General features: G+C 49.0%; 2 protein-coding genes across 4 annotated transcripts in view; both read right to left on the bottom strand.

Annotated features, from left to right (window-relative positions):
* The window catches only part of ACTN4 (actinin alpha 4), a 94,478-nt gene extending 90,612 nt beyond the window's left edge, over window positions 1-3,866 (bottom strand). For all 3 annotated transcript variants that reach the window (XM_023516886.1, XM_003796158.3, XM_023516887.1), the window contains exon 1: window positions 3,579-3,866. In XM_023516886.1, coding sequence (XP_023372654.1) covers window positions 3,579-3,740 — 162 coding nt within the window. In that variant the 5' untranslated portion in view covers window positions 3,741-3,866. The remainder of the gene's footprint in view (window positions 1-3,578) is intronic.
* Window positions 3,867-11,591: 7,725 nt separating this feature from the next.
* EIF3K (eukaryotic translation initiation factor 3 subunit K) overlaps window positions 11,592-13,732 on the bottom strand; it is an 18,304-nt gene continuing 16,163 nt past the window's right edge. The window contains exon 8 of the mRNA XM_003796157.3: window positions 11,592-11,657. Coding sequence (XP_003796205.1) covers window positions 11,626-11,657 — 32 coding nt within the window. The 3' untranslated portion in view covers window positions 11,592-11,625. The remainder of the gene's footprint in view (window positions 11,658-13,732) is intronic.

The raw sequence follows: 13,732 nt of genomic DNA, 5'->3' as shown, positions 1-13,732 counted from the left end.
GCACTCTACCCAGGGGGACAGCTTGAGGCTCCTGTTCAAAAAAAAAAAAAAAAAAAGAATTTGCTCAAACACCAGACTAGGGCTCCTCTATCCCCCAGGAGAAAACAAAGACCCTCCCATGCAAAACTGCTGTACAACCTACTTATAGGATAACGCCTTGGTTACAGGTGTTCCCAGAAGTCAGAGCAAAGGGCTTCCAGGGAGAAATGAGATACATACCCCCTCTAACTTGGGACAACTCTTGCTTAACTCCTAGAATAATTAAATTCTATCCACTTTAAGGGCCAACTACTGTTATGGACACAGATTTTTGTAGTATATATACATGACACTCTTAGGTCTGTCACTCTCCCAGTGCCCAGTGGCTCAGCCTTGGAGAGGTAAGAAGAACAATCTGTCACTCACTAAAGTGACATTGCAGGGTGGCACCTGTGGCTCAGTGGGTAGAGCACTGGCCCCATATACTGAGTGTGGCGGGTTCAAACCCAGCCCCGGCCAAATTGCAACAAAAAATAGCCAAGCATTGTGGCGGGTGGCTGTAGTTCTAGCTACTCGGGAGGCTGAGATAAGAGAATTGCCTAAGCCCAGGAGGTGGAGGTTGCTGTGAGCTGTGTGACGCCATGGCACTCTACCTAGGTAGAAAAATCCCAGGGCGGCACTTGTGGCTCAAAGGGTTAAGGTGCCGGCCCCATATGCCGGAGGTGGTGGGTTCAAACCCAGCCCCGGCCAAAAACTGCAAAAAGAAAAAAAAGAAAAATCCCAGCCAGCCTATAAGAGGTGACTGGGAGAGTGTCTCCTTCGAGGAAAAGGACAGCACAAATTGGTGTATTCCTTTCCATTACTCCTTCCCCCATTTCACAAAGAATCCCTGCTTCACAATGGGGAAAGGGCATAGAAGCAAAGCAATACTTATTCCCTCCAAAACAGCTAAGAGTAAATATTTGCTGGAGTAGCAGGATGCACTAGAATCTGTCCCTTACTGAGAATCTAAAGCAGCTGGTTATTAGAGGACACTGTGAGCCACTCTTTTCTCCAACCCTACCTTGCCCTGGAAAAGCTGACAGCTAAGAGGCAGGAGAATTATCATAGTAAGGTCTCGGGGTTCCAATGAGTCCTGGTTCCACCCAGGGCCTGAATGGTGCCCAACCTCACCCTGTGGGCAAGGAAGACTACAGCCGTGAGCAGAAGCACACACCCTAATTCCCAGGAGGGAGTGGAACTGAGTTAGCAAAGAGAGTCACTTGGGGAGGGTTAGAAGATGGGAAGGGAGAAAAAAGGAAGGTCCCCCACCTCCATTACCTGAGAAAAAAGGGTGAGGAGCTCATTTTCTCAAGCACCCAGAGCTGAAGAAGATAGAGCCTCTAGACATTCTCAAAAACCAAGCAGTGGCCCCCTGTTCCCCTCCCAACTTTCCAAGTCTCTTGGCAACTCTTAACCTTTTCCATCCTAGCACTGCCTCAGGCAACACATTATTGTTGAGACTCCAGACTAGATCTCCCCTTCCTCTCACAGGGCACTTTTTATGTCAACTATCTCAACATCAACATACCCACCCAAGTTAAGTGGGGCAACAGATAAGCACACCACTCCCATCAAGCCGCTGCCACCTCCCACTCCCCTTCCCCAGTTACTACTGAGGAGGAAATTCAAACAGACGCTGGTAATATACTCAAGGTTATGGCAGGCCTCATCTCAGCTGCCATTCCTTCCACACCTGCCCCTCCGGACAGGGCTACCTGTGCTGAGCCCCAGGGCACCAACTCACATCCTCAACAGGCTTCTAGTCATACTCTTTCCTCAGGTCACCACCCAAGCCCCTTCAGTCCCAAGCCCCATGTTCTTAAAAAATCTCCACCAAACCCACTTTCCCAAATCCTTAGAGCCCTCTCCCAAAATCCCAACTCCATATACATCTGACTTTATAGAATCACCCTTTGACCTCTCTCATTTTACAGATGACAGGACTGCAAAGAGAGATCAAGGGTCTTGCCCAAGGCCACAGAGCTAATTAGTAACTAATCTGGCAAGAAAATCCAGATCACATTTAATATGCCTCTAACTTCAAGTACCTCCCACCCTCTTCACACACACTTCTGAACACCCCCCCTTTCCTGACACCCACTTAACATACTCCTTTAGCTCTTATTGCACACTCAAACCCTCTCTTATATCAACTCAGAGCACACCCCCACCCCTCCGCCAACCACATCAGATTATTCTCCACCCACCCACACCCCAGTACCTTCCCTGGGCCTACCCCTCTACTTCTCATCCCCCTTTCACTATTATGGATCCCTCCTAAGTTGCTCCCACATTCCCACATGCAACCTGCAGACACTGCTTGATGATCCCTTCACTTGCCCATCTCTCCAAAAAAGACACAATTTTTCCAGAATGTTTTTCCTCCCCAAAATCCTTATTCTCCCTTCATGACACATATACCAGTCCCAGGACTACATCTCCAGGAGCCCCCACCCCCCAATTCCTTTCTCAGTCTGTGTATCACACATTCCCTTTCTAAGGAGAGTTTCATTTTCCTAAACTAACCCACTCCTATTATCCGCCATTCCAGCTCACACACTCTCTCACCATCCTCACCTTTTTCAAACTTTATTTTCCTCAGACTCCTCCACCCCTTTGCTGAGCTTTTAACCTCCCATCAATTCTTCAGAGACCCACTCCTCAAAGGACCCCCAGTACTCTCTGTATCCTCCTTCACTGTCCCCATCAATTCCTTATTCCTCATCTCCCCTTTTCCCTTTGAAAGAGGGGACCCCAAATAAATCTCACCCTCTTCAAAAACATCTTATTCACAGGTCCCTTAACTTCTCCCACTCTCTTCAGACCTCCAATCCAGCCAGACCTCCTTTGCACCCAAGCCCTATGTCTTTTCATACCCAATTCTGTCCTTTCATCTTCTGGGCCTCCCTAATCCTCCCACCTCCCTTCAAATTCCACAGTCTCTTTGTACCCTTATTCCATCTTTAGACTTCTGATTCTTCATCACCTATAGAACTCACCCAACATAAGGCCCCCAATTCTAATATTCCTCAGAACTTTCTGCTCACCAAATAACCCCTTTCATATGAGCTCCTCTTCTGACCTCTGAGACCCCTAATTTTGCCCTCACCTATCAATCACCTTTCACATATTCCCTGTTTCTCCCGACAGTACTCCTAACCCCTGCTCTGACCCTTCCATATTCCAATTCCATTTTAACCTTTGCTTCAGATCCCAATTCCATTTCAACCTTCCCAATCATCCATCCTCAACTTCCCCTAATTGCCCGCCCAGATCCTCCAAATCCTTCATCAGGCTTCCTGATTCCTTTTTTTAGACTCGCATCTTCCCTGCTCGGCCTCCAGTTATTTTTTCAGACTCCCTACTATTCCTTTTTCGAGCTCTGCGATTCCTCTTCAGAACTCCAAATCCCTTCCCAGACCCGCCAATTCCTTCTCGGGACCCCCAATTTCCACAACAGACCTTCCAATTCCCTCTCAGGACCTCCAACCTCCTCCCAGCCTCCTATCTCCCTTCGAAAGACCCCCTCCAGCCCGTTCGGCCCGTGGGCCGCGCACCTTGCGCTGCTGCTTCTCCCAGGCCGGGTCCAACAGCAGGTCCCGGTCCCAGTCGTCCTCCTGGGCCATGTAGTCGCCCATGCTACCCCCGCCGCCAGCGCCATTGCCCGCGCTGCTGGGGCCGTACTGGTACGACTGGTTCGCCGCGTGGTAGTCCACCATTCCGCCACCTCTCACTAGCCCACCAGCCGGTCCACTCCCGCCTCAGCTCCCGCCCCTCTTCCCGAGCCGCCGCCGCCGCTTCTTCAGCGCTTCAGCCCGCTCTCAGGCCGCGCCTGCGCACTGCCCGTCACGCCTGCGCACAGAGCCGCCGCCGCCGCCCTCCCGCGCGCGCGCGCGCGTGCGGGCCAAGTCAGAGAGGCATCAAGGACTTAGCGCCTGCGCAAAGTCCACTTCCCCTCGCCTTCTCTCCGCTAGGGTACGGGCCGCGCCCCTTCTCTGGCGTGAACGCGCCCGTCATGCGCGCGTGGGCGGGGTCAACATGAATTATTCATAAAGCTGGTCTTGACATCGGGCTTTAACCTACTCAGGCGTGGAATGTAATGTATGGTGTTCTCATTCAGCAACAGAAATTGAACACATATTTATTGGACGCCTGCTGTGCGTCAGACCATGTTTTATGCATTGGCACTAAAGAAGACAAAAATGCTTGCCCTAATGAAACTATCTTCAGATGTAGGAAGACAATAAACAATCTTTTTTTTTTTCAGACAGAATTTCCCTTGCCCCACTGGCTAGAGTGCAGTGGCAGCATCATTACCTCGCAGCAACTTCAAACTCCTGGGCTCTAGCGATCCTTCTGCCTCAACCTCCCCAGTAACTAGGATTACAGGTGCGCTCAACTGTGCCCAGCTCATTATTTTTTCTATTTTTAGTAGAGATTGGGTCTCGCTCTTGCTTGGGCTGGTCTAGAACTCCTAACATCAAAGGGATCACTGCGGCCTCAGCCTCCTGAAGTGCTAGGATTACAGGCGTGAGCCACTGCACCCAACCAAAATTTTAAGAAATAGATAGCACTGTATACAACCAGGTGCAGTGGCTCACTCCTGTGATCCTAGCGCTCTGGGAGGCGGAGGCGGGCAGATTGCCTGAGCTCAGGAGTTCCAGACCAGCCTGACCCAGAGTGAGACACTATTTCTAAAAAAATAGCCAGGGGTTTTGGTGGGCACCTGTAATCCCAGCTACTGGGGAGGCTGAGGCAAAAGGATCTCTTGAACCCAAGAGTTTGAGGTTTCTGTGAGGTGTGACACCACAGCACTCTACCGAGAGTGACAAAAGGAGACTCTGTCTCACAAAAAAAAAAAAAAAACAAAAATCCAAAACACCCCACCAAACCAAGGTGATAAGTATCATGGAGAAAAATCAAGCATGAGCTGGAATGCAAATACTCTAGGGTAAGCTTCACGGAGAAGGCCAACATTTGAACAAAGACATGTAACAGTCACAAAATAGATGTGGAAGTTAGGTTAGATTGGAATAAGTACTGGCTGGCTGCTACTGTCAGGTAAAGGATTTTCTTTTTATTCAACAAACATTTATTGAGCATCTACTATGCACCAGGCAGTATTCTTGGGTACTGGTCCTATAGTGGTAACCATGATATGCCTAGTTAGTTCTCAAGTGGCTAACCTCACAGTGGAGAGGGGTAACAATAAATAAGGAAATGAATACAGATAAATGACTTCATTGCCAGTGCAGTGGTTCACATCTATAATCCTAGCAATTTGGGAAGCTGAGGTGAGAGGACCATTTGAGGCCAGGAGTTGGAGACTAGCCTGCACAATATAGTGAGACCTCCTCTCCAAAACAAACAAATTAGGCAGGTGTGGTGGCAGCATGCCATCTGTAGTCCCAGCTACTCAGGAGGCTAAGAAGGCCGAGGTGGGAGGATCATTTGAGCCCAGGAGTCTGAGGCTACATGAGGCTGCAGTGAACTAGGATGATGCCACCATACTCCAGCCTGGGTGACAGAGAAAGACCCTATTTTTTGTTTTTTTTTGAGACAGAGTCTCATTTCGTTGCCCTTGGTGGAGTGCTGTGGCATCACAGCTCACAGCAACCTCCAACTTCTGGGCTTAAGCGATTCTCTTGCCTCAGCCTCCCGAGTGGCTATGGCACCCGCCACACCACCTAGCTATTTTTTGCTGCAGTTTGGCCGGGGCCAGGTTCAAACCTGCCACCCTTGGTATATTAGGCTGGTGCCCTACCGACTAAGCCACAGGCAGCCCCCAAAAGACCCTATTTCTAAAACAAACAAACAAAAAAGGTATTGTCTCATTAGTAGGCATCTCAGATTTTATTTATTTTTTTAATTATTATTATAATTATTTGCAATTTTTGGCCGGGGCTGAGTTTGAACCTGCCACCTCCGCATATGGGGCCAGGACCCTACCCCTTTGAGCCACAGGCGCTGTCTGGCATCTCAGATTTTAAGTATCTAAAGCCAAAGCTGAATTCTTGGTCTTTCCTAAAAGCCTGATCATTGCACAGTCATCCCCAGCCTTCCAGCTGCTCAGGCAACAGACCTCACAGTCATCTTAGACCACTTTTTGTCATTACAACCCACATCCAGTTCTTCAGGAAATTCTATCATTCCATTTTCCAAGAATATTCAGAATCCACCCACTTCCCTCTGCCTCCACAGCCCCACCTGGGTTCTGTCCACCCTCGCTTTGTCTTCCTTGGACAATTGTGGCAACCTCCTCATCAACTTCCTACACTCTCCTTCCTAAGAGAAGCCAGAGGGAGCCTGTGACTACCAAAGGCAGATCATATCCCTCCTTCCTCTGCTCAGAACCCTTCTGGAGAAAAGGCCACAGAGGGCCAGGCCTGGTTGACTCACACCTGTAATCCTAGACCTCTAGGAGGCTGAGGCAGGGGGTCACTTAAGCTCAGGAGTTCAAACCAGCCTGAGCAAGAGTGAGACTCCAATCCTACTAAAAATAGAAAAACTAACCAGATGTTGTGGAGGGCATGAGGAGGCAGAGGCAAGAGGATTACTTGAGCTCCAGAGTTTGAGATTGTCGTGAGTTATAATGATGCCAGGGCACTTTACCAAGGGCAACAAAGTGAGATTCAGTCAAAGGAAGGAAGGAGTCACAGAGGAGTGAGCCCTGTCCTGTCTCAGCACAGCCCACAAACCTGGGTGGTCTTCTACATCCTGGTCTCCATTTCCCGCCCAGCTCACCTCCACTCTCCCTCAGTTCCCTGGCCTCCTTCCTGTTCCTGGGACACACCAAGAGCCACATTCCAGCCTCCAGGTTTTTGTATTTGGTTTCCACTACTGGAGCACTTTTACTCACAAATTCCTCTCCTGCAGGTTGCTGCATAAATGTCATCTCCCTGGTGAGATTTCCCCGACCAGACCAGACCACCATATTTAAAATAGCATCCCAGCATCCCTGACCACCTTATTTAAAATAGCATGCCTGTAATCCTAGCACTCTGGGAGGCCAAGGCAGATGAAAGGCTTGAACTCAGGAATTTAAGAGCAAGACCACATCTCTACTAAAAATAGAAAAACTAGCAGGGGGTTGTAGCAGGCACCTGTAGTCCCAGATACTCAGGAGGCTGAGGCAGGAGGATATCTTGAGCCCAAGAGTTTCAGGTTGCTGTGAGCTATAGAGGTAGACTGTCTCAAACAAACAAACAAATAAAGTAGCATCCCACACCTTCCCTGTTTAACTTTTGTCCATAGTGCTTACTGCCATTTAACACACTACATGATTTATTATGTATTGTGTGTCACAGGGGGGAATTTTTAGCCACTGCTATATCCTTGATCTCTGAAACAGTGTCAGGCACTGAGTTGAAGCTTAATAAATCCTAAGTGAAGAAATGAATGAGCTTAAAACAATGATGAGGACTTTGAATTTTATTCTAAATGCAAAAGGAAGTTAAGGTAGGAGTCTAAGCAGGGGGGTGCTGTGATCTGACTCAGCTGCTCACTGGTTTCCTCTAGTTATTTAAGGGGAACAGACTATAGAAGGTTGAGCACAGGGGGCCCAGTGAGGAGGCTGTGACAATAGTCCTGTTGGAGGGGAGCGCCTAGAGGAGGGAGGAATAGGAAGATTTAAGAAAATGCAAAGAGGATTTACTATCATGACTGTGACTTCATTGGGCTAATCCAGCTGCCTCCAAGGTATTGGACCTGAGCAACAGGCCCTTGATTGGAATGGGAAGGGCTTCAGACTGGAATGTAGCTGTAAGGGTAAGGATTTGAGTTAGACTAGAACAGGAACTGGCTGACTATGTGACAAGGGATTCTGTCACAGTCCGACTACTTGGGGTTGGGGATTAAAAGACACAGTTCCTCCAGGTATGGGAGCTGCAGAAATCTTTCTCTCCTCTCCCAAAGGTCCCTGAAAGGACCCGAAGGCAAGCAGAGGAAGGGGACAAGGCACTGTGCATGTTGGCTGTTTCCAATGCTGGGTTGAGCTGAGGTGGGGATGGGGCAGGCAGCATCATCCGGCCTGACATGGAGCATAAACCCAGGACTCTTGTGCTGGGCCTGGTCTGGGAGGAAGGGCCCCCAGGTGACAGGCCACTTGCCCCTCCATGCCTGCTCCCAGTGGACACCATGAAATGCCCCAGAGCAAGAGCTCAGAGATGGAGCCGATTGTCCCAGGCAGTGAGGTTTAAAGGCTCCTTTAACCATCAGCTTTGAGGTCACTTCCTGGCAACCACCCATGGACAGTGTAGTGCTGGTGTGTCCACTGAGGGTCCAAGGGCAGCGGGGTAGGACTCAGGACAGAAAGAGACTAGAAGGGGCTCTGAGCGAATGGGGTCCAGCCAGCGGCTTTAGCTTTGCCATTTCTGCACCATTACTACTTGGAACCTCAGAACTTCAGTTTGGGCTCAGCGCCTGTGGGTCAAGCAGCTAAGGCGCCAGCCACAAACCTCTGAACTGGCAGGTTTGAACCCAGCCCAGGCCTGCCAAACGACAGCTGCAACCAAAAAAAAAAATAGCTGGGCATTGTGGCGGGCACCCTGTAGTCCTAGTTACTTGGGAGGCAGAGGCAGGAGAATCGCTTGAGCCCAGGAGCTAGAGGTTGCTGTGAGCTGTGAAGCTACAGTACTCTACCCAGGGCGATAGCTTGAGGCTCTGTCTCAAAAAAAGAAAAAGAACTTCAGTTTGTTTGGTTTGTTTAATTTCAGATTAACATGAGGGCACATGGCAGCACCCATACCTCAGTTGGTAGGGTGCCGGCCACATATACCAAGGCTGGTGGGTTCGAACCCAGCCAGGGCCAACTAAAAAAACAATGACAACTGAAGAAAAAAAAAATAGCCGCTGGGCAGCGCCTGTGGCTCAGAGGAGCAGGGCACCGGCCCCATATACTGGAGGTGGTGGGTTCAAACCCAGCTCCGGCCAAAAACTGAAAAAAAAAAAAAAAAAAAAAAGCTGGTGTTGTAGCGGGTGCCTATAGTCCCAGCTACTTGGAGGCTTGAGGGTTAAGCCCAAGCGTTTGAGGTTGCTGAGCTGTGATGCCACAACACTCTATCCAGGGCAACAGCTTGAGACCCCATCTCGAAAAACAACAACAACAAAAACAAACAAACAAACATGAGGGCACAAATGCTTAGGTTACAATGTTTTCATTTCTAAGGTAAAGTTCAAGTTGTAGTTGAGCTCTTCACCCAGGGGCTGTGTTGAACACCCTCACATTGTGTACATTAGGGAAGAACCCACCAATAACCCTCCCTCGACCCCCCAGAGTTTATTAAATGCTATATCCTTTTTTTTTTTTTTTTTGAGACAGCGCCTTAAGCTGTCCCCCTGGGTAGAGTGCTGTGGCATCACAGCTCACAGCAACCTCCAACTCCTGGGCTCAAGTGATTCTCCTGCCTTACCTCCGCCTCCCAAGTAGCTGCGACTACAAATGCTTGTCACAATGCTCCACTAGGTTTTCTACTTTTTGTAGAGATGGGGGGGTCTCACTCATGTTCAGGCTGGTCTTGGACTCCTAAGCTCAAGCATTCCACTGACCTCAGTCACCCAAAGTGCTAGGATTATAGGTGTGCACCACCTGTATCCCATTGTTAACACTACTTAGGTGATGCAGACTAGAGGGGGTGAATCTTCACCAGGTGGGGACATAAACAGATACTGAATGTCTAGAAGTGTCTATGGAAGCAAAGCAGTTGAAACAGTAACCCTGAGCCCAAGTCAACTTGAGAGGCAACCACTGGGATGAAATTTGGAGACAGCGACAAGTCTGTATTTCTCATAACGTTCTGAGGCAGATTAAACTCTCCATGGCATTAACTGTCAACTACTGACATAGATTAATGACTTCTCTCCTCAGCTGTAAAACTGAGGCACAGAGAGGCAAACTCATAGGCGCCAAGGCCACCAGGCCAGGGTTTGAACTCAGGCAGTCTTTCTCATCCCCTTTTAGCTGCTCAGAGGGTGATCCTTTTGCAGCAGGAACAGGTTGGCAAAGCAAAACAAGATGTAGCTTCCCGAAGTGGATATGAAGGTTATTTCTTCCCCTGCAGAGCAGCCATGGCCAGTTGTGTAGGTTGTACCCTGCACATGCACAATGGCACCTGCCAAGTAGGTGACTAGGAATTGTCCCCACCCAGCAAGAGTACTTTTTGCTAATTTGCACAAGTCCATTGATGGTTAGCAGCATCTCAGTCCTTTAAATTCCCCTTGGATCTGGCTTCCAGTGAACTGCAGAGTACCCATTTGTTCCGTCCCCAGGTCCCCCCCCCCCACAAAAAAAGGCTCAGATAGATTGCTGGTGTGTCCTAGCTCATAGTAACCACCAACTCCTGGGCTCAAGTAATTTTCTTGCCTCAGCCTCCCAAGTGTTTTCTATTTTTGGTGGAGACGGGGTCTTTCTCAGGCTGGTCTAGAGGAAATACCTGAGTTCAGGTGATCCATCGCCTCAGCATCCCAGGGTGCTAAGATTACAGACATGAGCCACTGTGCCCAGCCTGTCCCCAACGTTTAGGTGCTTCTCAGTTTATGGCCCTTGCTCAGGTCTGGACCCCAGAGTGGAGCATCTGCTCCCCCCAGTTTCTCAAGTCAGGACCCTCCGAGGGATTTGGGTGTGAGCACATGTGAGAAGCTTCTTGTGCACCACAGCTGCCCTCTCCACAGGTTGGTGAAGCTCTCCTCCGGACTGGGGAACAAGCACTAAGCAGCAGCTACCTATCTACATGAAGACATTAACATCTATTGGGGCTTTGCATTACCTCCAATTTTCCCAGAAGGCAGGCTCCACTGTCCCAATCCCCTCCCATTAAAACCAACACTCTTTCACTAGGCCAGAGTGCCTGCAAAATGGAAATGAAAACGAACCCTGCTGGCTCAGTGCCTATAGCTCAAGTGGCTAGGGCACCAGCCACGTACACCAGAGCTGGCGGGTTGGAACCCAGCTCAGGCCTGCCAAACAACTACAACCAAAAAATAGCCAGGTGTTGTGGCAGGTGCCTGTAGTCCCAGCTACTTGGGAGGCTGAGGCAAGAGAGTCACTTAAGCCCAAGTGTGAAGGTTGCTGTGAGCTGTGATGCCACAGCAGCCTACCCAGGGCGACAACTTAACACTGTCTCAAAAGAAAACCAACCCTGCTAAGGATCAATTAAGGTGAGCTATGTCTCCTGGCCACTGACACTACCGAAGGGCGTAGGCTGGGACTTGGGGCCAACAGCCTCTTCCTGGTTCTAACAACCACAGAGCCAAGATTTGAGACAGAGGCAACCCCCTCCATTCTTCCAAGAGGAGCCCAGGCTTAACTGCAGGGCTGGGCTCCTACATCTCATTTAGACCCTCCTCCTCCTTGCTGACTCAACTCTGCCCTTCTCACCCATGACCTCAAAGAGTCCAGACCAGGGAAGAAGTCTATCCGGAAGAAAGGAAGCAGAAACCCCACAGTGGGCAGGGTAGGGGCCAAGCCAGAGCAGAGGCAAATCCAGCAGCCAGCGGGCGGTGGCTGTTCTTGGGCTCCCTCTGGTGGGCAAGGGGCAGAGGCAAAGGAGGAGAAGCCAGTGAGAGATACCAAGTCAAAGTCAACACATCTTTATTAAATGCCTGCAGTTACTGGGAGGAGGCCATGATGCTGGACACACCTGTTGAGAAAAGAAGGCAAAACCAGAGTCAACTTGGGAAGACAGGGAGAAGAGCCTGCAGCCACCCACTACAGCACCCATGATTCTTTAGGGGCAGCTCATGAATCCCTCTTGGGCCCAGGTTACCATCACAAAGGCAGTTTAGTGCCATAGTTAAAAAACCATGAAAACCCGAACAAGGAGGCCCAAGTCCAATTCCCAGCTCTGCCAAAAAACTGATAGATAACTGTGGGCAAGCTACCATCTCTGTGCAGTAGTGTCCCTCCCTTTAAGCAATAGCTACCATTTAGGACTACAGGACTAAGTGATGTGCTTAGAACAAAGAACAAATGTTTATAATTACCATCATCATATTTACTATCTTCCCAACACAGTGTGCGCAGATGACTACCCACTCAATTTTGTCCCTCAGTTAAATACCGCATCAAGTGTGTCTTACCAAGAAGCCATGCTGTATCAGTACATATCTTTATTTTTTATTTATTTTGAGAGAGCGTCAAGCTGTAGCCCTGGGTGGAGTGCTGTGATGTCACAGCTCATAGCAACCTACAACTCCTGGGCTTAAGAGATTCTCTTGCCTCAGCTTCCCAAGTAGCTGGGACTACAGGTGCCTGTCACAACACCTGGCTATTTTTTGGTTGAAGTTTGGCTGCGGCTGGGTTTGAACCCTCCACCCTTGATATATGGGGCCAGCACCCTACTCACTGAGCCACAGGTGCTGCCCTCGAGCCTATTTTTAATTTTTTTTTTTTTTTTGAGACAGAGCCTCAAGCTGTCACCCTGGGTAGAGTGCCATGGCATCACAGTTCACAGCAACCTCCAACTCGTGGGCTCAAGCGATTCTCCTGTCTCCACTTCCCAAGTAGCTGGGACTACAAGCGCCTGCCACAACACCTGGCTATTTTTTGGTTGCAGCCGTCACTGTTGTTTGGCAGGCCTGGGCTGGATTTGAACCCGTCAGCTCAGGTGTATATGTGGCTGGTGCCTTAGCTGCTTGAGCCACAGGCACCGAGCCGTATCTTAATTTTTTAAATTTATTTTTGAGACAGTCTCACTCTGTTGTCCTCTGTAGGATGCTGTCATGTCATAGTTCATAGCAACCTCAAACTCTTTGGCTCAAGTGATCCTCTTGCCTCAGCCTCCCAAGTAGTTGGGACCACAGGTGCCGGCCACAATGCTCGGCTAGTTTTCTTATTTTTAGTAGAGATGGGGTCTCACTCTTGCTCAGGCTGGTATCAAACTCTTGAGCTCAACTGATCCACCAGACTCAGATTCCCATAGTGCCAGGATTATAGGTGTGAACTATCACACCTGGCCACCAGAGTCACACTTGAAAGGATGGGAGGTAGACCCATGGTCCAAGGGAATAGGTAACAAGGTCCAAGTTCTCCCCCATTGCAGGACATCCCACTGAGCAGAATGATAAGAGAGTGCATGCTAAAGGAGTATCTATTTCACTCTTGTTAGTTGAGCAATCACTTGAGTAAACGTGTGTATGATGAAGATAATTACTGATATTTAATAAGCCCAGTGACTGGCTTTATGCTAAGTGTTATATGTTGATTATCTTTTTTTTTTGCAGTTTTTGGCCGAGGCCAGGTTTGAAACTACCACCTCTGGTATATGGGGCCAACACTACTCCTGGAGCTACTTGTGTCACCCTTATGTTGATTATCTTACTGCCTTTTTTTCTTTTTTTGCAGTTTTTGGCCAGGGCTGGGTTTGAACCCATCACCTCCGGCATAAAGGCTACTCCTTTGAGCCACAGGTGCTGTCCGATTATTTTACCTCTTAATCATAATTCCATGAAGCAGGTGGATGATACGACTTACATTATTTAGTAAATTACAATGGGAGCACCAATATTATAGGAGTAAGGTAAGGATCAAATGACTTAAGTATAATAACCTAGTTTTTTTTTAATGTGAAGTTTTTTGTTAGGTTTTTTTTTTTTTTTTGCAGTTTTTTTTGGCTGGGCCAGGGTTTGAACCCGCCACCTCCAGCATATGGGGCCAGTGCCCTACTCCTTTGAGCCACAGGCACCGCCCCCTACAGTTTTTTCTGAAACAAAGCCT

This window comes from Otolemur garnettii, unplaced genomic scaffold (genome assembly GCF_000181295.1).
Source record: "Otolemur garnettii isolate 467f Iridium unplaced genomic scaffold, OtoGar3 scaffold00100, whole genome shotgun sequence".
NCBI lineage: Eukaryota > Metazoa > Chordata > Mammalia > Primates > Galagidae > Otolemur > Otolemur garnettii.
Note: the sequence above shows the minus strand (reverse complement) of the source record. Positions and strands in the feature narration are given on the sequence as shown.